This window comes from Chamaea fasciata, unplaced genomic scaffold (genome assembly GCF_029207755.1).
Source record: "Chamaea fasciata isolate MVZ Bird 193981 ecotype frontalis unplaced genomic scaffold, bChaFas1.0.hap1 SCAF_26, whole genome shotgun sequence".
Taxonomy (NCBI): domain Eukaryota; kingdom Metazoa; phylum Chordata; class Aves; order Passeriformes; family Sylviidae; genus Chamaea; species Chamaea fasciata.
This window is the reverse complement of record NW_027094111.1, coordinates 5,690,694-5,714,346: the sequence shown is the minus strand read 5'-3', so window position 1 is coordinate 5,714,346 and position 23,653 is coordinate 5,690,694. Positions and strand designations below refer to the sequence as shown.

At 58.7% G+C, this 23,653-nt stretch overlaps 1 protein-coding gene across 1 annotated transcript in view; it reads right to left on the bottom strand.

Annotated features, from left to right (window-relative positions):
- Positions 1-3,481: 3,481 nt before the first annotated feature.
- Positions 3,482-23,653, bottom strand: part of NKAIN1 (sodium/potassium transporting ATPase interacting 1) — a 31,595-nt gene continuing 11,423 nt past the window's right edge. Inside the window, exons 2-7 of the mRNA XM_066204303.1 lie at positions 13,817-13,954; positions 13,465-13,545; positions 11,038-11,235; positions 10,279-10,339; positions 7,706-7,787; positions 3,482-5,302 (exon numbers count right to left, since the gene is read on the bottom strand). Coding sequence (XP_066060400.1) covers positions 5,293-5,302; positions 7,706-7,787; positions 10,279-10,339; positions 11,038-11,235; positions 13,465-13,545; positions 13,817-13,954 — 570 coding nt within the window. The 3' untranslated portion in view covers positions 3,482-5,292. The remainder of the gene's footprint in view (positions 5,303-7,705; positions 7,788-10,278; positions 10,340-11,037; positions 11,236-13,464; positions 13,546-13,816; positions 13,955-23,653) is intronic.

Below are 23,653 nucleotides of genomic sequence, written 5' to 3'. Positions count from 1 at the left end.
GTGCCAGCAGGAGCCAGCTTTGCTCACACAGGACGAGGGATCGCAGGGAGCTCGGAGCCTGGCTGGGAGGGTTTGTTCAGCCAATCCCAGTGGGAATTTGCCCGTTTTTCTCTGTTCTTGCACCCATCCGGGCTGTAACCACAGGGCTTTACCCCAGATCACACCCGGGCCTTGCGCTCGTGGTGGCGACGGGATGTGAATCCCTCTGCCAGTCCCGAGGCCTTTCCCATCCCTCTCCCTGCCCGGGAGGTGCTGCCTCCCCATCGCCCTCACCTGCAAACGCACCTTGCTGCCGTGCAGCAGCCCCAGGGCAGGGCCACAGGGGTGAACAGGGTCTGCAGGGCAAGTTTGGGGAACATGGAGAGGCCAGAGGCGCAACCAAACCTCCTGGAGCCGGGAGCGGCACAGGGAATCAATCCCACGGCAGAGGGCAGGGAATGGTGCAGGAACAAACAGCCAGGAACAATCCCACGGCAGAGGGCAGGGAATGGTGCAGGAACAAACAGCCAGGAACAATCCCACGGCAGAGGGCAGGGAATGGTGCAGGAACAAACAGCCAGGAACAATCCCACGGCAGAGGGCAGGGAATGGTGCAGGAGCAACATGGAGCTTCTCCTGCCCATCCATGCCAGCTCCCACCTTCCCCTGCTAGCAGCGGTGTCCCCTGCCCTGCCCTGTGACACTGGGACCAGCAGTGTCCCCTGCCTTGCCCATGGTGGCACTGGGACTGGCAGTGTCCCCTTGTCCCCTGCCTTGCCCATGGTGACACTGGACTGGTGTGCTCGGGGCACCAAATCCCTGCCAAACTCCACCCTCACTGCCCACACCAGCACACTCCCAGGCTGCCTCCATCCCTCCTCAACCCCTTCCTGAGGGGGGCTGCTTTTTGAATTTTAAATATAAAAAATTATATTTTTTAACTATTTTTTTTTATTAAAAAAAAAAAGAAAAAAAAAAGAAAAAAAAGAAACTAAGTCCACCACTTCTTGAGGCTCTGGGGCTAAACCCGGCTGATTTGGAGCTGGATCTACAGCAGGACCAGAGCAGGACCGTGCTGTGCTCCAGCGAGGTCATCCTGGCTGCTCATCCTGGGGAGTGATGGGGACAGTGGGCCACATATTTTTATATTTCTATCTATTATTTATATTTTATTTTATATTTGTATATTTTTATATATTCATATTTTAATATATTATATTCATATTTATAATTTTTATATTTATATTTATTTTTCCACCTGCATTTCTATTTCTATTTCTATTTCTATTTCTATTTCTATTTCTATTTCTATTTCTATTTCTATTTCTATTTCTATTTCTATTTCTATTTCTATTTCTATTTCTATTTCTATTTCTGTTTTCATAAAATATATAAAATATATTTGATATAGATACAGAGAGGTAGAGATATCCGGAGTGAAAAGCGGTGCCCGTGCCTGTGGCTGCGGCATGGCCAGCAGAGAAGGCCCCAGAGCTGTCCCCAAGGCAGGTGTCACATCCCTCCGGTGCCCAGCTGGGTGAACACCCGTCCACGTGTCACCTTCCAGCTGGGAGCAGAGATGTTGGGACACTGCAAAGAGCATTTCTCTGGGGAGGAAGGGCTGGGGACTTTGGGGGTGTCTCACCCACGTCATGTCACGGGTGCTGTGGTTTTCGGAGGGCGTCCCTGGGCCGGTCGCATCTCCAGGACCCCCGGAGAGCCATCCCTCCTTGCTCGGGAGCCAAAGCGGGAAGAGCCAACCCCCGAATGTGTCCCTCGGTGGATTCGGCACCCGAGGCGGAGCGAGCCCTCCGTTCCCCCGGCGCAGCCCGCGGCCTCGCTGCCGCTCTGCCCGCGCTCATTCCCCGGCTCTGGGCACACCTAGGAGCGCCCCAGCTGGGTGCGCGCATCTCCGAGCCCCTGAAAAGCGGCTCTATGCCTTTGTTGGAGGATGTGAAAGCGGCTTTTTTTACTCCTTAACATCTGTGACTCGCCGGGGTCCGGCGGCTGCGGGAGGGAAAATTAATCCTTTGTTGCTCCTCTGCCGTTTCTTTGCCGGGCTCGGGATGGAAGAAAATCAGCTCGTTTCTCTTCCTGCCCTTCCTGTTTACGGCCACGCCGGGGGCTCTGCGCAGAGCCGGGGCGCTGCTCGGACTCGGGGATCATCGCTCAGCCCCGGCGGGGGGGGACGGGGCCTGGGGAGGGACAGGGACCGTGATAACGGGGCCAGGGCTGTCGGAGGGACCCGCCGGGGCCAGGCTGGGAGGGTGCAGAGCGAGTCCCCCCAGGCTCCCCCGTGTCTGTGAGTGTCAGTACAATGCCCACACTCACTGGATTTTAAATTTGGGGTGCCCCGATGTTTTCTGGGATGCTGCACCCGTGTCCCGGCTCCAGGCTCGGGTGGGAGCGGGGTGGGGACATCACAGGGCACAGGTGACATTTGGACAGCTTTTGCCCCGTGTTTATTTCGAAGAATTCCCCCTGCTGCTCTCAAAAGACGATTCTGGCTCTAGAACCAAACCCGTGGTTATAAACTCGAAATTGTCTCCCCAGATGAAAAGTTTTATTGGGAAAGCACCCGACGGGGCCTATGCCAGCCTCCAGCCTGATGCTCTCCCGCCCTCACCGGCACACAGCAGGCGGGGCACGGGCACGGCCAGGCCGGAGCTGCAACTCCGGCACGGCTGGAGGGTTCCCGGCGTGCCCGGACAGGCTGCGGAACCTGGATGGGCTGGGCTGGGCCGCGGGAGGGGGTTCGGGAAGAGGCAGATCCGGGCTGGGGACGGGGAATGGGATCGCTGCTCCCGCCCGGCTGGACAGGGGCGGGCTGGGAGCTCCGGCCGCGTGTCCGTGCGAGCGCTGTGGTCGTGAAATGAGCCCACCTGCAGAGCTGCCCCAGCCCTGGAGCCCCCAAAATCAAGGATGTGGAGCTGCTGGAGAGAGCCCAGAGGAGCCCCCGGAGCTGCCCCAGGGCTGGAGCCCCTCTGGAGCCAGGCTGGGAGAGCTGGGGGTGCTCCCCTGGAGAGGAGAAGCTCCAGGGAGAGCTCCGAGCCCCTGGCAGGGCCTAAAGGGGCTCCAGGAGAGCTGCAGAGGGACTGGGGACAAGGCCTGCAGGGACAGCACACAGGGAATGGCTTCCCAGTGCCAGAGGGCAGGGCTGGATGGGAGATTGGGAACTGGGAATTGTTCCCTGCAGGGGTGGGCAGGGGCTGGGCTGGAATTGCCAGAGCAGCTGTGGCTGCCCCTGGATCCCTGGCAGTGCCCAGGGCCAGGCTGGACATTGGGACAGTGGGGGGTGTCCCTGCCATGGCAATGGGGTGGCACTGGGTGGGATTTAAGGTCTCATGCCAATCCAAACCATTCCCTGATATAAAATGGGGGAATCTGGGGGATTCAGAGCCTTGAGGAGGCAGGTGGCAGCGTTGAGGATGGGAAAAAGAGCAAAAATTTTTAAAAAAAATTAAAAAAACCACCCCCACCTTTAATCACCTGAACTGCCCAGGGAAGGGAAGTGCCCCGAAGCAGAACAGCACCAGCTGAAACTTTCCTTTGACTTTTATAATTACAGAATAGAAAAGAAATCCTCGGTTCACGTTACAAAGACGGGCTCATAGAAAACCAAGCCAACGGAACAGAAACACCCAAGGTCCCCGAGCGCCGTGCCCGGCTCCTGAGGAGCCCAGGGGAGGGAGGCTCCTCCCAAGAGCTTCAACGCCAGCCAGCTCCTCCTGCTGCTTCCTGCTGGGTTTGGGAAGGGCTGGGAGCAGGGCAGTTTCTGCCTGTCCATCCCATCCCATCCCCGAGCAGGTCAGCAGAGCATCCTTGGTCCCGGAGAGGAAAATAAACCCCAAAGACGCTGCTGGCCCCGGGGTTTGGGGATGGGGATATGTTCTGGGGGATCACTGCCTGAAAGAAACCACAATTTTCCTTGGAAAAAAGAAGGGGAAAGGGCGGAACAATTATTGCCTGTAGAGTTTGCAGCTTGGCTGGAGGTGGTGGGGGGCTCTGGGGGGCTCAGCCCATCCCAGCTCCGGGCGGTGGCACTTCCACGGCTCCCCGTTGGGAAGGGCCAAAAAACCATCGCAGGGTGTGAGAAATTCCCCTGGCACTGGCGGAGAAACGCCTGGGAGGTGAAATCCATCCGAAACCCCCAGCTCCCAGGGGTGCAGGGCGGCTTCAGAGATCCTGGAGGAGCCACATCCCACACAAAGGAGACGGAGGAGGTTGCAGGGAGCTGGGACACTTCAGGAAACTCCTTTGTTCCCCTTCCAGTTTCTTCCAAGGCTTTTCTGGCCCAGCTGATCTTCCTTCTGCGGAGCAATCCCTGCCCGACCCACCTCACTACCCCCAAAAATCCTTCCCCTCATGCCGATGTCCCCGCGCCGCTGGAGCTGATGGATGGATTTGGCACCGAGCCCCCCATGGATGAAGGGACCAGGGGAGGAATCCCCCAGCCCTGGGCGAGGTTTTGGGGGGCCCTGGGGGGGTCCCAGCGATGCTGAAGGCATGGTGTCAGCCTTGGAGGGGGGCCTGGCTCAGCCAGAGTCTACTCAGGCACTTTAAATTAAATAAAAACCTAAAGAAACGATTGAAAAAAAACCCCAAACAAATCCCAAAGCAACCCAAAACATTCATCAGATCCCTTCCGACAGCCGGGCGGGGCTGTGCCGCAGCAGCGTCGCTGTTCCCGGGTTGGAGCGAGGCCCCCAGAATGCGGGAGGGAGGGGGGGTGCAGGGGGATTTCGGGGTCCTGTGTGTGTCCCCCCATGTCCCCAGATTTGGGGGTCGAGGCGAGGCTGATGGGCGGATCCAACTCCCGGGAGCGTCCCCAGCCCGAGCCCTTCACTGCTGCTCCATCCAGGTGTGGGGGGCCGGCAAGTTCCTGCGGGGAGCCCAGTCCCCGCGCTTGGAGCCAGTGTGACCGCGGATCCAGAGCTTCGGGAAACTGGCCCAACCCCGCGGGGGCAGCGCTGCCCTCGGTGCCCGCCTGTCCCCTGTCCCCAGCCCGTCCCAAGGAAGAGCCAGGCTGCGAGGAACAGAGGCAATCGGAGTCCTGTGAGCGCCGCCACCTCCCCGCGTGTCCCCGTGTCCCCAGGGCGGGGAGGGAGCGCGGGGGGTGGCGCAGCCCCCGTGTCCGGCGTGGCTCGGAGGCTCGCTGCGGGTGGATGAGCAGCTCCCGGCGCTGATTTTGGGGCGTTCCGGGGTGCGGGGGGCAGGAGGGGACGGGGGCTCGCCGTGGTGGCCCCCCCGGCGCGGGGGTGGTGACATCGGGGGGTGGTGGCTCCGCGGGGTCCTGGCGCCGCTGGCTCCCGGTTATCCCGAGCTGGAAGAGAGGGAGAGGAGGGGTTGGGGAGACCCCAGCGAGTGTCCCCGCATGGGGACAGAGTCACGGCCAGCGCGGGGACAGGGACCTCTCCGGGGTCACCGCTCGCCCTCCACCCCCAAAATGTCACTGAGCGGCTGGGGACCAGGGCTGGTGTCCCCTCACGTGGGGACACCGTTCCTGGGGTTCATTCCTCTCTCTTCTTGTTGTGCCTGGTATCATTATTTATTATTTTTATTATTGTTTTTATCGTTGTTGTTATAATCAGCATTGTTATTAATGATAATTTTATTGTTGTTATTATTAATAATAATACAGTTGCTACTGCTACTATTGTTAGTATTATTATTAGTGGTATTATTCTTTTTGTTACCTTTTACTTAATTTCAATTTTTAAACTGTTGTTAGCCCACAGGTTCTCCCTGTTATTGTTGTTGCTATTTTCATTTTTATTAATAATAACACCACTCCTCCTACAACTGTTACTACGACTATTGTTCCTCTTATTATTTATTTTTAATTTTCAATTATTAAACTGTTGTTACCCCACAGGTTTTCCGTATTATTGTTGTTGTTATTGGTATTATTTTTAATAATAATAATAATAATATGGCTCCTCCTACTATTACTACTATTACTATTATTCTTGTTATTATCTTTTACTTCATTTCAATTATTAAACCGTTGTTACCCCACAAGTTCTCCCTATTATTTTTGTTATTGTTATTATTAATAATAATAATAATACAGTTGCTACTACAACTATTACCATTATTACTATTACTGTTATTCTTGTTGTTATCTTTTACTTCATTTCAGTTATCAAACCGTTGTTATATCACAGGTTTTCCTTATTATTGTTGTTGTTAATAATAATAACAACAACAACGCTATTACCACTTCTATTATTCTTGTAATAACTCCCCACGCCGCCGTTAATTCAATCACAGCTAATTAGAAGCTGCAGAATGAGCTGTAATTGCTGTGGCTGCAGCCCGGCTGGCCCTGGGGACACGGCTGGCCTTGGGGACACCAGTGACCTGTCCCCAGAGCCAGTCCTTGTTTGTCCTCCCGCGGGTGAGAGGAGCAGCGGGACCCCGGTGTCCCCTCCCCGAGTTGCCGCTGTCCCTGTCCCCTCCCTGAGCCACCACGTGTCCCCCACTTTGGGGACAGGGAGGTCCCGGAGTCCCTGAGCTGCCACCGCTGCCAGGGGGATGGAGGGGCCTCGATGGAAATGACAACTGCATTAATTAATGGGTCATTAATGGGTCATTAAGGAGCTGCTGGGGGCAGGGGCGAACTGGCAGAGCAGTGACAGTGTCCTGGTGTCACCCAGCACCCCAACCCGGTCCCTGGCACTGGCATTGGCAGAGGGCTCAGGGAGGGTACAGTGTCCCGGAATTCGGGACAGGGACACAGCCAGGACCCGAGGTGTCCCCAGCCTGGTGACACAGCCCAGCCTTCTCTGCCGTCACCGTCTCTGTCCCCCGTGCATCTAAACCTGCTCTTCCCACCACTTCAAATCGACTTTTCAGCTGATTTCCCCAAATCCCGCAGCTTTCAGCTCCGATCCCGCAGCCACCGGGGTGTGCTGGGCCCACAGCCCCCCCCGCACCCCCTGTGCCCCCGGGGGGTGACGTGGGGGTCACCATGGGGTCCCCCCTGTCCCGCTGCCCACCGTGGCTTTGCCCGGTCCCAGCCAGGCAGGGCTGAAGGGACACCGGGGACGTGTCTCAGCCATGGGACAGCACTGCTGGGTCCCCCCAAGGGGGGAGGACACCTCAGTGACCCCCAGGATGTGGGTGCTGGCACCGGGAAGTGCCAATGCCACCCTCCATGTCCCCATCCGTGTCCCACCCACACCCAGGGGACCGGGGGCTTTCAGGGAAGGACCAGCTCCGTGCAGGGGGGCACAGCACCCATGGGTGCTCCCCTCCACCCACGGGACCCGTCAGTGTCCCCAGGGGGGGGCCAGCACTGTCACAGATGGATTTGTCCCCCCCCCGGCCCCTCTTTGCCTCCCTGATGGCATCGCCTGCCCTTGAATTTGCATACAAGGCTTAAAATATAATTAATTTCTGGCAGCGGGCAGAGCCCGCACGAGGTTAATCCCTTTAGATTTGCGAGCCTTATCGCGCTGGAGTGTTTATCGAGTTCGGCTTAATGGGGAAGGGAGAGGGAGGAAAAGTCGGCGGCACTTATCTGGAGAGCTGCTGCTCCCCCGGGCACGGGCTCAGCAAACAAAACCCGGCCAAACACAACCCAGCAGCAGGATCCTCCGCAGCCCGCCCAGCCCTGCCCGGATGGAGCCTCGGGGTTGGTGGTGAGGGCGCACAGCCCCAAAGCTGAGCTGTGGCAGCGCCAAGGGGGGGCCCTGCACCCCGGAGCCCCCCGGGGACTCACGTGTAGAGCGGCTGTAGCTGCAGGTGCGACGTCTTCTGTGGTGCCTGGTACCCGTAGGAGTCAAAGCCGCCGATGAAATCAACTGGGGAGAGCCGGGAGAGCAGCGGGGTGAGCTGGGCAGGGCAGCAGGGAGATTCCCGGTGTCCCGGGGCACCCGTGGGATGGGGAATATCCCGGGCTGCAGCTGCATCCCAGCAAAACGCAGCATCCCAGGGAAATGCAACTCTTAGTGTGTAACTGGGAAATCCTCCGAGCCCCTGGCAGGGCCTAAAGGGGCTCCAGGAGAGCTGCAGAGGGACTGGGGACAAGGCCTGCAGGGACAGCACACAGGGAATGGCTTCCCAGTGCCACAGGGCAGGGCTGGATGGGAGATTGGGAACTGGGAATTGTTCCCTGCCAGGGTGGGCAGGGGCTGGGCTGGAATTGCCAGAGCAGCTGTGGCTGCCCCTGGATCCCTGGCAGTGCCCAAGGCCAGGCTGGACATTGGGACAGTGGGAGGTGTCCCTGCCATGACTGGGGTGGCACTGGGTGGGATGGGATGGGATTTAAGGCCCCTTCCCACCCAACCCATTCCAGGATTCTGCCATCCTGAGGCATCCCGGGGAATCCCGGTGCTGCATTCCCGGTGGCGGAGGCGTCCCAGGGGAATAAATCAGAACCACAGACTGGAAGTGACCCCTGATGGTCACCAGTCCAAGCTCCCCGCTCAAGCAGGGTCCCCAAGGGCACTCGGAATTTTATCCAGCCAGCTTTGGGATACCTCCAGGGAAGGAGACTCCGCAGGCTCTCTGGGCAGCCTGAAATGGAGCATCCAGGGAGGGGCAGCAGCAACCCCGGCCAGGGATTCACCCCGGGCAACAGCGGCCGCGATCGTGGCAGCATCCCGGGAAAATGCCGGCGAGAAACGGAGAGAAGGTGCCGGAGGAAACTCCGCGATTCCGGCGGTTCCCTTCTCCTTCTCCTTCTCCTTCTCCTTCTCCTTCTCCTTCTCCTTCTCCTTCTCCTTCTCCTTCTCCTTCTCCTTCTCCTTCTCCTTCTCCTTCTCCTTCTCCTTCTCCTTCTCCTTCTCCTTCTCCTTCTCCTTCTCCTTCTCCTTCTCCTTCTCCTCCTTCTCCTTCTCCTCCCCAGCACAGCCCCTGCGCTGCCGCTGGACGGAGAGGGCAGAATTCCCTCCCACTGTCCGCGGAGCGGATATTTCGGGAGAGTTATGGGGGAATTATCGCTCGTTTGAGGCTGTCACCTCGGGCCATTGCAGGCACGAGAGATCAGCTCTTCCTGCTTAGATTTCCAGCCTGGAGGCTCATCCCGCTCCGAGCCCATTCCCGGGGCTATCCCGGTGTCAGAGGCAGCTCTGGGTGGCTGGGGGTGCCCTGGAGCGCTCTGGGGGGTTCTGGGGTGCCCTGGGCAGGTGCAGATGCCCTGGGTGGCTGTGGGTACCCAACTCCTCCCAAATCATCCCGAGTCTCCCCAGACCTGACCCCTCTCCCCGGCACAGCCAGCACAGGGATGGGCTCCGGCTGCAGCCAGGCTGGGAAATCCAACCTTTCCAGGATCCCCAGCACCACCCAACTCCCCAAACCCAACAGAATCCCGCACTGGGGTGGGTCATCCGTGGGAGTCCCAGAGCTGGGAGCTCCAGGGAGAGCCCCCCTCTGCTGGAATATTTCCCTTCCTGACTTAATATTCCGCCAGCTCTCGATTTTGACTCCATCCATCCATTTCCAAATCTAATAAGATATTCCATTAAAAAGATGCATTTGCATCCCGGGCTGAGGCAGCATTAATATTAAAAGTGTGTTGGATGCGGGAGTTTGTGGGATTGCAAACACTCCCCGGGGCCGCCGGTGCTGGATAAACCCTTTGGGAAAGGAGCTGTTCCCGCAGGCAGTGGCCAATTCCACAGGGAGATGGTTTTTCCATGGGAAAGGAGGGAAAACACGGGGATGCTGCACCCCAGGCTCGGCTGGGACCACCTGTGGGTCCGTGGCTTGGGTGGGATGCTGATCCCGGTGCTGATCCCGGTGCTGATCCCGGTGCTGATCCCGGGGAAGGAGCACACCCGGGTGGCTGTGGCACAGCCCTGCTGGGATCTGCCAGCTGGTGGGAATTAATTAATGGCAGATGAGCTTTTAATGCACTCGGACAGCCACAGCCTCGACCACCTGGCTAATTGGGGCCGGGGCTCTCCCCGAGGGGTGTTTGCAGGGATCGGGGTCGGATCACAAAGAGCAATACAGGCTGGATAAGGGTTAGGCTTCGCTTTGCCTGAAGTGCTGGTTTTTCCCCTGTTTTGGGGTGAAACTCTGGCAGTGGGGAAGCTGTGGGGACACAGCCCGGGGGACACAGTGTCCCCAGGCCGCTGTGGCTGTCAAGGGGGGAGGCAGGTGACAACTGCCCCATCACAGCCCAGCACCTCTGCCTCACCAGGGATGGGAAAATGGGGCAAAAACCCAACTGAAGGGGTTTCTTCAGCTGCCTGGGACCCGGGCATTGCTTCCCCAGACCCCACCCCGCTCAGGGTGGCATCAGCCGAGGACACCGTGCCCACTGTCACCCCCAGGCAAGGCACTTACAGCTGTCCTCCTCCTCCAGGAACACTTTGCTGACGTAGCAGGCGTAGACAAAGCCGAAGAGCTGGGAAAAAACAGCGGGCAGGGAGAGGTTGGTTGTGGGGTGACGGGCAGCACAACCAGCATGGGGGCACGGCCGGGGGGCTGGGGGTGAACTGGGGGTGAACTGTGGACTGGGAGTGAGCTGGGGGCACTGGGAGTGTACTGGGAGCACTGGGGGTGAACTGGGAGCACTGGGAATGTACTGGGGCCACTGGGAGCAGCCAGAGCCCATCCCGGTGCAGTCTGGGGTGCAGCAGGGTTGGGTTGGGTGGATCCAGCCGCACGAGGAGGGGGCCCTGAGGGGGCCGGGACTGACACCCCACAAGGGGTGCTGAGCCCCACACAGTGCTGGGACCCCCTCTGGGGACTCCAATTCCCCTTCCAGCTCTATTCTAGGGCGCTCTGCCTCCAGGTGTGTCCCGTTCCCACCTCCCCAAGGGGGTGACAATCACCGCGCATGGGGGACACTCCCTCCCAGCGGGCAGCACATTCCAGCGGCTCATTCCCTGCGAGTGCTCCCTCCATCCCTGCAGCGTCCGGCCCTCGAGCTGACAAGCTTTGGGCTGGGCAGCACCCAGGGGTGCAGGCAGGGCTCCGCCCGCTCCTCCCCGGGATGACAGAAATGTGCGATGGGGGCACCTCCAGCGGGACCACGCCAGTCCCCTCCCCCGGCTCTCCCATTCCCGGTTTGGGAAGAGGGGCGGGGAGCGGCGCCCTTACCGCCAGGAAGATCTGCGTGGCGCTGCTCACCACCTCGATGTACTGGTAGTCGAGCAGGCAGCCGCTGACCGTGATGACGTGGTGGTCCTCGGGCGCCAGGTTGGAGTTGAGCACCGGCGTCACCAGGCAGCCCGGGCCGTTCTCCATCCACCACGAGCGGTGCAGTGAGGTATTGAAGGTCATGATGAAGTCTCGGTCCTGCAGGAGGAGGAGGAGGAGGAGGCACAGGTCCGAGGCTCTTTGAGGGAGGGTTGGACAGAAAGTGGGTTTTCCCAAGCCAAGGATGCCCCGTGATCAGAGCCGGGCACCTCCCTGACCCCCAGCCTGCAGCCCCGGGGTTTGGGGCTTCCTCCCCTGCTGGTGGTGTGGACATCTGGTCACCCAGGTGATGCCCAGGTGACAGGATGGGTGTCACAGGTGATGCCCAAGTGACAGGAGGGGTGTTGTGGGCCTGAGAGATTTCAGCCCGCTAGCAGCTGCTGACTTTTTCCCAAGGAAAACTTTCTCAAGAAAGCTGCTTCTCAAAGCAACCTTGGCAAACAACTCTCCTTTCTCAGAACAATCTTTCTCCAGGTGGTGTTTTGCTGGTTCTCTGGTTTAGCCCATGGGATCAGAGAGGTGTCGTTCCTATTCACCAACCATGTTCAGTCTGTATGGGAACACCTTATAAAAGGTAGCAAAAATTTTTTTAAAAAGCTTTCTTTTTCTTTACTTTTTGCCTTCTGAAATATTTGGAGTCTTTTGTGTCCTACAGTGACAGGTCATCATCCAGGTGATGCCCAGGTGACAGGGTGGGTGTCACAGGTGATGCCCAGGTGACAGGGTGGGTGTCACAGAGCGGCCACCAGAGCAGCAGGGAAGCGGCTGTTTGTGATGGTGCCTCCTGCTGCCCCAGGGATGGGACCATGGCAGCACCCCATCAGCTGTTCCAGGGATGCAGGGCAGCCCCTGCTGCCTCCCCTGGGCTTTTGGGGTGCCATCCCCTCATCCCATCCCCAGGGAGCCCTGCAGGGTCCTCCTGACGCGTGTCCCCTCCTTGTCAGCCCCTCCCAAGCCCGGGCACTCTGCCTGTGTCCCCTCCAGCAGCTGTGGGGTGGTCTTGGGCAGGCAGAAGTGCCCTGCAAGGGTGGGGGGAATCCTCAGCCCCCGTCTGCCCCTTTCCACCCCTACAGAGCCCCTTGGTCCCCTGGCTGAGCCCCCACCCCACGGGAGCCCCCCCGGGTCCCTGGCTGAGCCCCCACCCCACGGGAGCCCCCCCTGGTCCCTGGCTGAGCCCCCACCCCACGGGAGCCCCCCGTTCCCTGGCTGAGCCCCCACCCCACGGGAGCCCCCCCGGTCCCTGGCTGAGCCCCCACCCCACGGGAGCCCCCCTGGTCCCTGGCTGAGCCCCCACCCCATGGGAGCCCCCCCAGCCCCTGTGCCCGCCCCCGGCGCTCGGCTGTGCCGGGGCTGAGCATCCCCCGCAGGAAATCGCCAATCTGGCATGAAAAGGTTTTTGCTGCTGGGGGCGGCCAAAACCCCGAACGGGAGCGAGCGTGGGTTCGGGTTTGCGGGGCTGGAGGATGCGGCCGAGGCGCAGGGAACCGGACGAGAGGGAGCTGTGCCACCGCAGCGTGACGGGCCCGGGGCTTTCCACCAAAATCCTCCTCCCCGCCTCATCCTGCACGCTCCGGGAGAGCCTCGAATGACCCGGGAAGATGATCCCAGCCATGGAACACCCCCGGGAGGCTTTTCCCTGCTCGGGGCAGCAGGGAGAGAGCGGAGCTGGCTGTCCCCAGCCCCCCGTGATGTCCCTGCAGCCTCAGAGCCGGGGCAGGCACCCCCAGCTCGGCACAGGGACCCCCGCCCGGGGCCGAGGGTGCTCAGAGCTCCCGGTGCTGCCCCATCCCTGCGGGAAGTTTTGCTCTTTTTCGTGTAAAAGCTGTCGTTTACCAGCCCAGGGAGTGGGGAAGGCACAGCCCCACTCACACCCTCGCTTCCCAAAGCCGGGAATGCCGTCCAGCCAGGCTGGGAGCCCCAGAAGACCCGGGAAAACCGGGAATGTACAGCGGGGGGATCTCCTCGTCCCACCCACTGCCCTCCCCATCCCTGCAGAGACTCTGCCCCGAACTTTCCGGCCATTGCTCCTCCCTGCTCCCGGTGTTCCGCCGCTCCTTTATCCCCTCGGTGGAGATAAAGGAAATTAATTTGGCCTTAGGAAAGGGCTGCTCTCTGCCAGTCTGTCCTGGGCTGTCGGTGTGTCCATCCCACGGGAATTCAGTGCTCTGGGGGAACCCCGGCATCCGGCCGGGGCTGGGGGGCACCCACGGGCTTGGGGGGGGCACTGCTGGGGGACAGGGAAGGGGAGGAGGAGGAGGAGGAGGAGGAAGGGCGGGCCAGCGGGAAGGACGGAGGGAAGGAGGAAGAGGAGGAGGGTGGGGGCGTTACCTGTGACAAGCGCCCGACCTCCAGGTAGAAGCAGATGATGAAGGCGTTCCAGCCGACCCACAGCACCAACCACACGGCGTACTGCGGGAGGAGACAGCTCAGGGCACGGCCGGCCCCGCTCGGCCCCGCCCCGCCCGCCGCATCCACGGGATCGTGGAATCACAAACCCACAGCACGGTTTGGGGTGCGAGGGACCCGAAAGTTCATCCCGTCCCACCCATGGGCAGGGACGCCTCCCACTGTCCCTGTCCCGCCTGGCTTGGACACTGCCTGGGGTGGAGCAGGCACAGCTTCCCTGTTCCCAGGGATGCAGGAGGGACCCGGGGCTGACCCCCCCCGGGGCGGTACCTACCATCATGAGGTATCTGGATCTGTACTGGATCGTCCCAAAAATACCCAAAATCACGGCCATGATGTGTAAGAAATTCGCCAGGATCGGGGCCCACTGGTATCCCAGGAAATCAAAGATCTGCCTCTCCAGCGCTGCCACCTGGAACAGAGCAGGGATCAGGGCTCAGGGATCTGGGGATCAGGGTTCAGGGGGTCAGGGATCAGGGGGTCAGGGACCACAGCAGCTCCCGAGGTGCTGGAGGCAAGGAGTAGCTGGAAGTCGCTGGGAGTTCCATGGATAATTGTGGGACCTGACTGTGAGCCTGATATTTCTGGGTCTGAGAGATTTCAGCTTGCTAGCGGCTGCGAACTTTTTCCCAAGGAAAACTTTCTCGAGAAAGCTGCTTCTCAAAACAACCTTGGCGAACAACTCTCCTTTCTCCGAACAATCCTTCTCCAGGTGGTGTTTTGCTGTTTCTGGTTTAACCCATGGCATTAGAGAGGTGTTGTTCCTATTCACCAACCGTGTTCAGTCTGTATGGGAACGCCTGATAAAAGGTAGTGAGAATGAGACAATAAAGCTTTTTTCTGTGCTCTTTGCCGTCTGGAATATTTGGAGTCTTTCTTTCGTGTCCTACGGCGACAACTGCCAGTCCATGTATCGTTACGATTCGGGACGGCTCAAATAACGACACGTGTAGACTCCGGTTTCTTTGGAGGTCGTTGGAGCACAAGGTTTATTGACAAACTCTTTCATCCGGTGTTTCGGTACAGTGAATTTGACTGGTCATTTGGAACAACACCTCTCCACCGTTTCTTACAAGTGAACGAGAACCAGGCGAAGCCACCACCTGCAAACGGTGTTTTACTTTCCAAGGGTTGTTTTGATTCCTCCTTACGGCTTCCCAGGCAGAGTGAGAGAGCACCAAGCTCCCACGGGCTCTGCTGCTGCTGCTGCCTGAAGCCTAAAAATCCGTGTTCTGACCACGGTCAGTTCCCACACACAACGGGTTGCAGCAGGCTGGAATGTCCCTGTGATGCCTTGGCCAGCAGCACAGGGGTAATTGGGGATGTTCGGAGCTAAAAGGGGAATGCAAGGAGATGTAACCCCACACCACCCCCTGTGCCTCAGCTCCCCCATCAGCCAGAGCTCGGGCGCTGCTGGAAACCCATCCTGGGGGATGATCCATGATGGGAAAAGCTCCTGCTCCCGTATTTTGATTTCCTGCCCATCCCTGTGCATCCATGGGGCGCTGATCTCCGTTATCATTTGTAATCCACACACGAGGTGGATAAATCCCCCCGCAGGGTCGGCAGCTGAGGGGATCTGTCCCCGATCCCAGCACTTATTTATGGCTCCGTGCTGCCAGCTCGGCTCCATTACTCTTAATTACAGGATTAGCTCTGAGGAGGGGCGAGCAAAGGCAAGGTGGGAGCTCTGGAACGTTCAGTGACGGGTTTAAGTTAAAAAATGGGGATTTTGGATGAGGCCATGGTTTTTTAGAGACCGTTTAAAGGTGTTTTAGGAAACTTGAGGGTGCTGGGACACCACAAGGTGCAGGGACAGGTCAGCAGCAGCCTGTAAAACCCAAATTTTACCCCATTTGTCTTAGTCAGCCCTGTCCAGTCACTCTTTGAGGTGCCCCAGATTCACCCTGAGAGCTCCAGGGGCCCCCAGTCCCCCCCACAGCACTATCCCCCCCAAATTCCCACTTGAAAAAGGGGCAGTTTATCCTGGGAAGGACACAAAAAAAGGCCTTGCATCCCCCTCCATCCACCAGCAGCTCCCAAACGGATCTGGAATTAGGGGAGAGCCCGTGGAGGTCCCAGGCTGTGAGTCAGTGAGTCCTAATTACAGGGGGGAATTAATGAGGTGGGAAAAGCCCTTGCCTGAGGTTTCTCCGAGGACGTGCCTCAGTTTCCCCTTTCATAAAACTCCAAATACTCCTTGAATTTCCTTTGAGAGGGCTCTAATTCACACTGATTTTAGCCCAGCTCCACCCTAGGACTGTGATATCCCATCCCTGGGATAGGATCCGCTGGATCAGCAGGACCCAGATTTTAATTTCAAGGTGATGCAAATCCAGGGAGCAGCAGCCCCTGGATCCCTGGGGCTGGGACAAGGCTGTTTGCACTGAGACTTAATTCACTTCCCTGCTGTTTAAACTCTCCGAGGAAACAGCCTCTGGAAATACTCACAGCCGGGCTGTAAATCTCCTAAATTGAGGAATGTAAATAATAAATGGTACAGGGAGTGTGGTGCTCGGGGTTTTATGGCCACCCATCCATCTGGGGGCTGTCGGCAGCGCGGCTCAGCGGGAACTGGATGGGAGCTTTGGGCACCAGGGATGCTCCAGGCTGAGGGATGGGGATGGGAAAGGCCTCTGAGGGCATCCCATGGAGCTGGAGCAAAGGGATCACACCTGTGAGGCTTCCTAAATCCATCTGGGATGGCCTGAAAGAGAAGGAGCTGGGAAGACACTGCTTGAACCAAAGCCTTCTCCATCCCAGAGGCAGAGTTAGGGATAAACCCCCCAGATTCCCCCTGGATGATCAGGGGCTGCTAATTGCACCACAAAGCTCTGCTGGAGCCGCCCCAGCAGGCCCAACACTGCTCCGTGGGTGCGTTATTCCAGCTTTTTCCCTCTGTGGGAAGAGCAGATCTTGGATTTTCCTTCCTTGTGGGATGCAGCTTAAGGTTCAGAGACAAGCAGAGACAGCACAGAGGCAGCTCCCGGGCTCTCACTGCCGGCCAAGGGCATCCCAAGGGCATTCCAAGGGCATCCCAAGGGCATCCCAAGGGCATCCCAAGGGCATCCCAAGGCCAGCCCCACGCGTTTCACGAGTGGGGAAAGTGAGGCACGACCTCCAGCAGGGAGAGCCCAGCTCTGGTGACCCTGCACGGGGAACTGCGGGGCTGAGCGAGCACCCTCAGCCCCGTGCTGCTCCTCAGGCTGGTCCAGCCCCCGGAGCATCATCCCGGATCCTGCGGGGACAAAATGTCCCTGGGAGGGGCCTCCAGGACCCGCAGTCCCTCAGTGACAGCAGCCCGGGCTCCGGGCTCAGCGTCACTCCGGGCAAGGCTCCCCAAGGAACTTCCCGGCAGCATCCAACAGCCGCAGAATTGTTCGGTGGCACTCAGGGCATCCTCCCCAGGCTGCCCTGCTCCCGGAACGGGAATTCCCGCTGCTCCCCGCACCCCCAGCCCCGTTCACACGCCGCCCTCCCCTCCCAGCTCCAGCAGCCGGGATGCCCACTCCATCCCACTGCTAATTAAGATAAACCTGCGGCTGATCAATGCAACGAGTTTTAGGGCTCCCTCTTAATTAAACACTCACGAGCCCATCGATCGGCCCCAAAAGTTCTCTGTGCAGCAAATCACATCCATTAGCTGGGGCGGGCTCGGATCCCGCCCAGCCCCGCGCTGCCTGCAAGGATTCTGTTTTCACCGGGAAAGGGAAGCAGGAGAGCCCGGGCTCCGTCAGGGGCTGAGGGCAGGACAGTGCCACGTGTCCACGCGTGGGGACACCAGCTGGGGGGCTCAGCTGGGGCTCGGGGAGATGGCACCGGGGAGGTGCTGGAGGAAAATGGGATTTTTCCAGCGTGCTGCCACCAAATTTCAGAGGGAAGGAGCTCCTCTGTCCCTGAATCACCCGTTGGTTTCGGCACCCTCACCTTCCTCAGACCATCATCACTCCAAGTTTTCCCAGTCCTTAATCCCCATGAGGAGGACGGGAGAGATGGCTCGTGCTCTGGCTGTGCCGGGAGGATTGCACCGACACCAGGGAGCGCCTTCCCCACCACAGCTGAGAAACTGAGCTCGGAAATCTGACTGCAGCCAGCGCGGGGAGTGCTGCATGAACATCCCAGACCCTGGAAACCAGGAACCTTCCTGCCCAGCAGCTCCACTGCCCCTGGAAGCAGAGAATCCCAGGATGGGTTGGGTTGGAGGGACCTTTGAGGCCCGTCCCATTCCCATGGCAGGGACACCTCCCACTGTCCCAGTGTCCAGCCCGGCCTTGGGCACTGCCAGGGATCCAGGGGCAGCCACAGCTGCTCTGGCAATTCCAGCCCAGCCCCTGCCCACCCTGGCAGGGAACAATTCCCAGTTCCCAATCTCCCATCCAGCCCTGCCCTCTGGCACTGGGAAGCCATTCCCTGTGTGCTGTCCCTGCAGGCCTTGTCCCCAGTCCCTCTGCAGCTCTCCTGGAGCCCCTTTAGGCCCTGCCAGGGGCTCGGAGCTCTCCCTGGAGCCTTCTCTCTCTTCCTGGAGCAGGCAGGATCCCGGAGCTGGCACTGGGCAGGATCCTGGAGCGGGCAGGATGCTGCTCCTGGCTACCTGCTGCTCTCCATCCCCGCAGCAGCATCTGCACCTCGGGCTGAGCTCTGCGCTCCCCCCGCGCGCTCCCCTCCGCTCCGGGCTGGGCTCCTGACCCCCCGATGGGTCATTATCCTGCAGCCGGGTGATTTCCTCCCGCACACCATATGCCCGAGGCTCGCCGGGGATTTAACTTTTCATTTCGCTGCCTTTTGAAGAGATTTGGCCGTTTCGATTCCCCGCGTGCCGTGGCTGAAGATGCTGCGAGAGCATCGCTCTCCCCGTCCCTGAGCCGCCGCCATTTCTGCCAGTTTTGGCCCCCAAAAATTATCGGGGTTCGGAGAGAAACCCCCCAGGGCAGTGCCTGGCAGGACAGCGGGGTGCCCGATCCATAAGGAATGTTTTCCACAGCCCTGGGGGCTGATGGAGCATCCCCGGAGCTCCGGCCACCTCCCGCCCCAGCCCCGGGACAGCGGCACTGGCTTCCAGCCCAAATGCTCCAGGACCCCAAATCCCCACCCCGACCCCTCGCAGCCCCCCCAGCCTCTCTTTTTGGGGCAGTTTAAGGCATTTTGGCTCTTCCAACGCCCTCCCTGGCCCACGGGGAGCCCCGGGAGCCGCGGGAAGCGGCTCCACCCCGCAGCCCCAGCCCCGGGATGGGGAATCGGCCGCGATTTCAATGAGAGCGGGGCACGGTTGGCCGATAAGGAGGAGCAAACACCGCTGTGAACCCAGGGACTTCAGTTAATGACTTGGAAACAAGTTCCTGACCTACTTCCATCTGCAAAAAGCTTCATAAAATCGCAGACGGAAAGAAATTAAAGGCGCCGGGGCCTCAATAGCTCTCCAGCATCGGGTGGGGATGAGCAGGATGCGGGCCCAGCTGGGGAGACACCCCAATGCAGGAGCAAAAGCACGGCAGGAGCAAACATTGGGGTGAAAGAGGCCCAAATCGGGTCCTCCCCGGCTGGGACGATCCCCCGTGGACGCCGCAGGTTTTGGGGGGCTCCTGGTGGCTGCACAGCCCCTTTGAACCCCCCGGCTGGGAGCTCCCAACACGTGTCCGACCATCCCAACCCCCGGGGTCGGGATGTGGCACTGGGGACACTCGGGGGGCACAAGGTCCCCCAGCACCCACGGCCCACCCCCCGGCCCTCCCTGCTCTCTCCCACCCGACCCCCCCGGCCCTTTCCCGGTTATTTATTTCATTTCCCTGCATCCGGCGGCGTTGCCATGGGAACGCAGCCCCGGCTGGATGCGCCTGTCTGGGCGCTGCTCCCCGGGATCCCCACGGAATCCGCTCCATGGGACCACCCCTGGGGGCGTCCCCACCCCTGGGAGCCCCCCGGGGACCCCAGGGTGCCGCCCCTTGGGTGCCCTCCAAGCCCTGCTCCCACATCCGTGCTCCTGGCTCTGCCCATCCCTGAGGGTTCCATCAGGGAGGGCGGGGAAATGCACCCTTGGGGTGGCTAATGGCTATTATTATTTTTATTTTTATTATTACTATTATTACTATTATTATTATTATTATTTCCATAAATGTAGTGGATCAAACCCGGCCCCTCCTGTTCTGGCTCCATCACCGGAAAGGGAAACTGAGGCACGGCATAGACACCCCCCTCGCCCCCCTAACCCTTCACGGTGCTCCGAGGTGCTGGCAACGCGGAAATCCAGGGAATTCGGCGTTCCCACGCGGAGAGGGGATGCTCCATGAGCACCTGCCGGTGATTCTCACCTCAGGAGGAGGCTCCTCCTCATTTACACCCCTCAAACAAAGCCCTGAGCCCCACCAGCTCCCAAACCCTGCGGTTTGGGTGTGTTTGGCTCCAATATACCCCATCAAGAATTTTCCCCGGGAATTTTGATTGTTTTTTCTTTTTCCTTTTTCCCTTGAAAACTCCACAAATTCCCGATTTCCCCAGGAGCCGGCTGGTCTAACTGATTTACCTCTGATAAAATCTCTCCTTAACTCTGACACGATATTGCATTTATATTTTACCGAGCTCTAACACAGCTCCTGTTGGCAGCATCCCACGGGCGCTGCCGTGAGATCCCTTTCCCCCTCCTGCCTCCCAGCCAGGAAAGTTTTCCACGCCGAGGGAAAGCCGAGGCGATCGAAGCAGCTCAATTCCCCGCCCGCCCATCACCGCGCTGGGTATTCCCGCGGGGAGCTGCTCCATGCCCTCGGGAATCGCTGCTGTTCCCGCAGGACGGAGCCGGGATGATCCCGTTAATCCCGGGCGGGTGCTCAGCATCCCCCCGCAGAGTCACCTTGCAGCGACCTTGGCAAGCCCTGGTGGGGGGACACGGCGTGGTGGCACTTGTGGGAGGGGGTGACAGGGTGCCAGGAGTGTCCCCAGAGAGAGGGATGTGCACAGGAAGAACCCAGAGGGGAAACTGAGGCACGGGGCCGTGACCCAGCGTTCCAGTGAGGCTGAGAGGGTGATCCTGCCCCGCTGCCCCTCAGTTTCCCTGGAAAACGGCCTGATTGCTGCTCAGCACCCCACCAGGAGCATCGGCTCTCCTGGCCAGGGGGAGCAGGTCCCCAGGGAAACTGAGGCACAGCAGGGCCCAGGGAAACTCCAGCCCTGAAGAAAGGCCGTGCCTGGAGAACACCGAGCTGGGAGCTGCTCCAAACCCGTGGGAGCAAGGCTGGGATCTCTGGGGTGGTCAGAGAGGCTGCTGCCCTCTCAGAGCCATCCCATCCCATCCCATCCCATCCCATCCCATCCCATCCCATCCCATCCCATCCCATCCCATCCCATCCCATCCCATCCCATCCCATCCCATCCCATCCCATCCCATCCCATCCCATCCCATCCCATCCCATCCCATCCCATCCCATCCCATCCCATCCCATCCCATCCCATCCCATCCCATCCCATCCCATCCCATCCCATCCCATCCCATCCCATCCCATCCCATCCCATCCCATCCCATCCCATCCCATCCCATCCCATCCCATCCCATCCCATCCCATCCCATCCCATCCCATCCCATCCCATCCCATCCCATCCCATCCCATCCCATCCCATCCCATCCCATCCCATCCCATCCCATCCCATCCCAGTCCCGCTCCAACGTGGATTCCTGAGCCCCAGCTCAGCCTTGGAGGAATTTGTTCTCCCCAGGAACATCAGCCCCCAAACCAACAGCCCGACAAAGGAAATCGGGATTAATCCAGGACCTCAATCAGGCATCCCACTGGAGACTCCCAGCAGAGGCCACTGAGAGGTGGAGCATTGATTAAAATTAAGGAAAAATCCCTAAAAACCCCACAAGCCAATGGGGAATCGCTCACGGCTGAAACCTGGGGGATCTTGGGCTTTAATCTGTGGGTTCGGGGCTGGAATGTGGGGAAATGTGGGTTTGAACCTGGCAGGTCTTGGCCTAGGTCTGAGAAAACCTGTGCTTAAACTGGGAAATTTGGGCTTAAATTTGGGGAATCACTGGCTGAGATTGGGGGGAGCTGGGGCTTAATTTTAGGATCTAGGATTTAGGACATCTTGTGCTTTAATCTGGATTTGGGGTTTGGATTTGAGGATCTTGGTCTTAGATCTGGTGGATATGGGGTTTAAATTTGGGGGGATTTTGTGCTTAAATAAGGGAGATCTTGGGTTTAAATTTGGGGGGTTTTGTGCTTAAATTAGAGAGATTTTGGCCTTAAATTTGGGGGATTTGGGGCTTAAATATGGGTGATTTTGTCCTAAAATTTGCGAATCTTGGGTTTAACTTTGGGGCACTGCACAGACCGAATGAGATGGGAAACCAGGAGAGCTGTGGGGAGCCTGACTCCCTAAATCACAAATTCTGGGAATGAGACACAGACAAAGGCTGGGGCTGGGCAAGGGAGGGGAACGGACAGGGAAAAGAAAAGGCATGGGACAAAATCCGCTCCAAAAATTGGCCAAACCCCGCCAGGCTGGGACGGGATGGATGCCGGAGGAGACGCCCCCAGCAGCCCGGTGGACAAGGATTTAGCCGCAGGCAATTTCCATGCTAATTCTCCCGGTTCCCTTCTTCATCCCGACATCTGGGAGAAGCCAGAGGTATTTTTCCCCAAATCTCAACCGGTGCCTCAAAGACACCGTTAATACAATCTGATAGAGGAGAGGAAAAAATGAATATATAATATATAATATAAATATATATTCATATTTTTAAAAAATCCAATTTACTGACTTATTTAGCGCCCCTTTCTGTAATCAATTCACCCAGGGAAGGAACCCTGATTAAAGCCAAGCGCATCGCTATGGAAACCGGCATTCCCTCCTCCCACGGCCCGCTGGCTGGGAAGGAGAAGCTCGGGTGGGGAAATCTGCCTGGTAACAGCCCCGTTAATGAGCCGGGGAGCAAAAATAATCCCCGCGAGCGCTGTCGCCGCCAAAGGAGCAGCCGGCGGCAGCCGGTGGGGAGGCGAAACGGCTCCCAAAATATTGATTTTTTTTTATTTTTTTTTTCTGGGATTGTTTTAGAGGAGGAGGGGACGCTCCCACGTCCCGGAGGGATGAAGGGGACATCTGGAGGTGGTCCCCTTGCGCGCCCACCCAGCGCGGCGGTTGTGGGTGTTTCCTCCTGCGTTTATCCCGGGTTTTTTTTTTTTTTTGAGCTTTAAAAGCCGGGATCAAAGCGCGCGGGTCTGAGGGATTCGGCTGCCCGGCGAGGAGCGACCTGCGGGCGCAAATGGGATTTATGGGATGACCCCGGTGGATTTCCCTCTCCTCGGGGAAATTCCACAGTCCAGGGTACCCAGGGTGAGGGGCAGCACCCCCCACAGCCCACCGCCATCCTGCGCTCAAATCCTGGGGGCTTTGGGGCTGGAATTTGGGGACCTTGGTCTTGGATCTGGTGGAGCTTAAATTTGGGAGAGTTTGGATTTAAATATGGGGGATTTGGGGCTTAAATATGGGAGAGTTTGGGCTTAAATATGGGAGAACTTTGGTCTAAATTTGGGGGATTGGTATTTTAAATATGAGGGATCTTGGAATTCAATATGGGAGCAACCCCCCCATGGGTGAGAATTTCTTGGAGAATTGGAGATCTGTTCTTATTTGTCCATTGAATAATGGGCCCTGGAGTGTTTGGGGGTCTCCTGGCTGGATGAGCGCCCTGTAAGGAGAAGGTGCTGGATGCATCCAAGGCAGGGATAGAAATTCCCATGGGCTAAAAGCAAATGATCGGGGGGTGGGAGTGGTGAGTGGCAGGGATGTTTCCTGAGCCCTCAAAGAGCTTTTTGGGGTGCAAAAGTCTGCCCAGGACATCTCAGTTTCCATTGAGGAACTCAGTAACAATCCCATCATCATTTTCCCTAAAATCCCCATCCGTGTCACCGCTCCCAGGGCTGGGAGTGGAGCCCCTCTGCCCTGGCACTGGGGCTGTGACCCAGGCAGGATCCCACAGGACCGGAGCGCCCAACCATTCCCACCACCCATCCACCCTCATCCCAGGGCTTTCCGAACTACAGGAGCTGCGGAGGCACCCGAAGGGACGTGCCGTCCTGATAAAACAGGAATATTTGGAGTCACTCCTTCAGCAAATGAG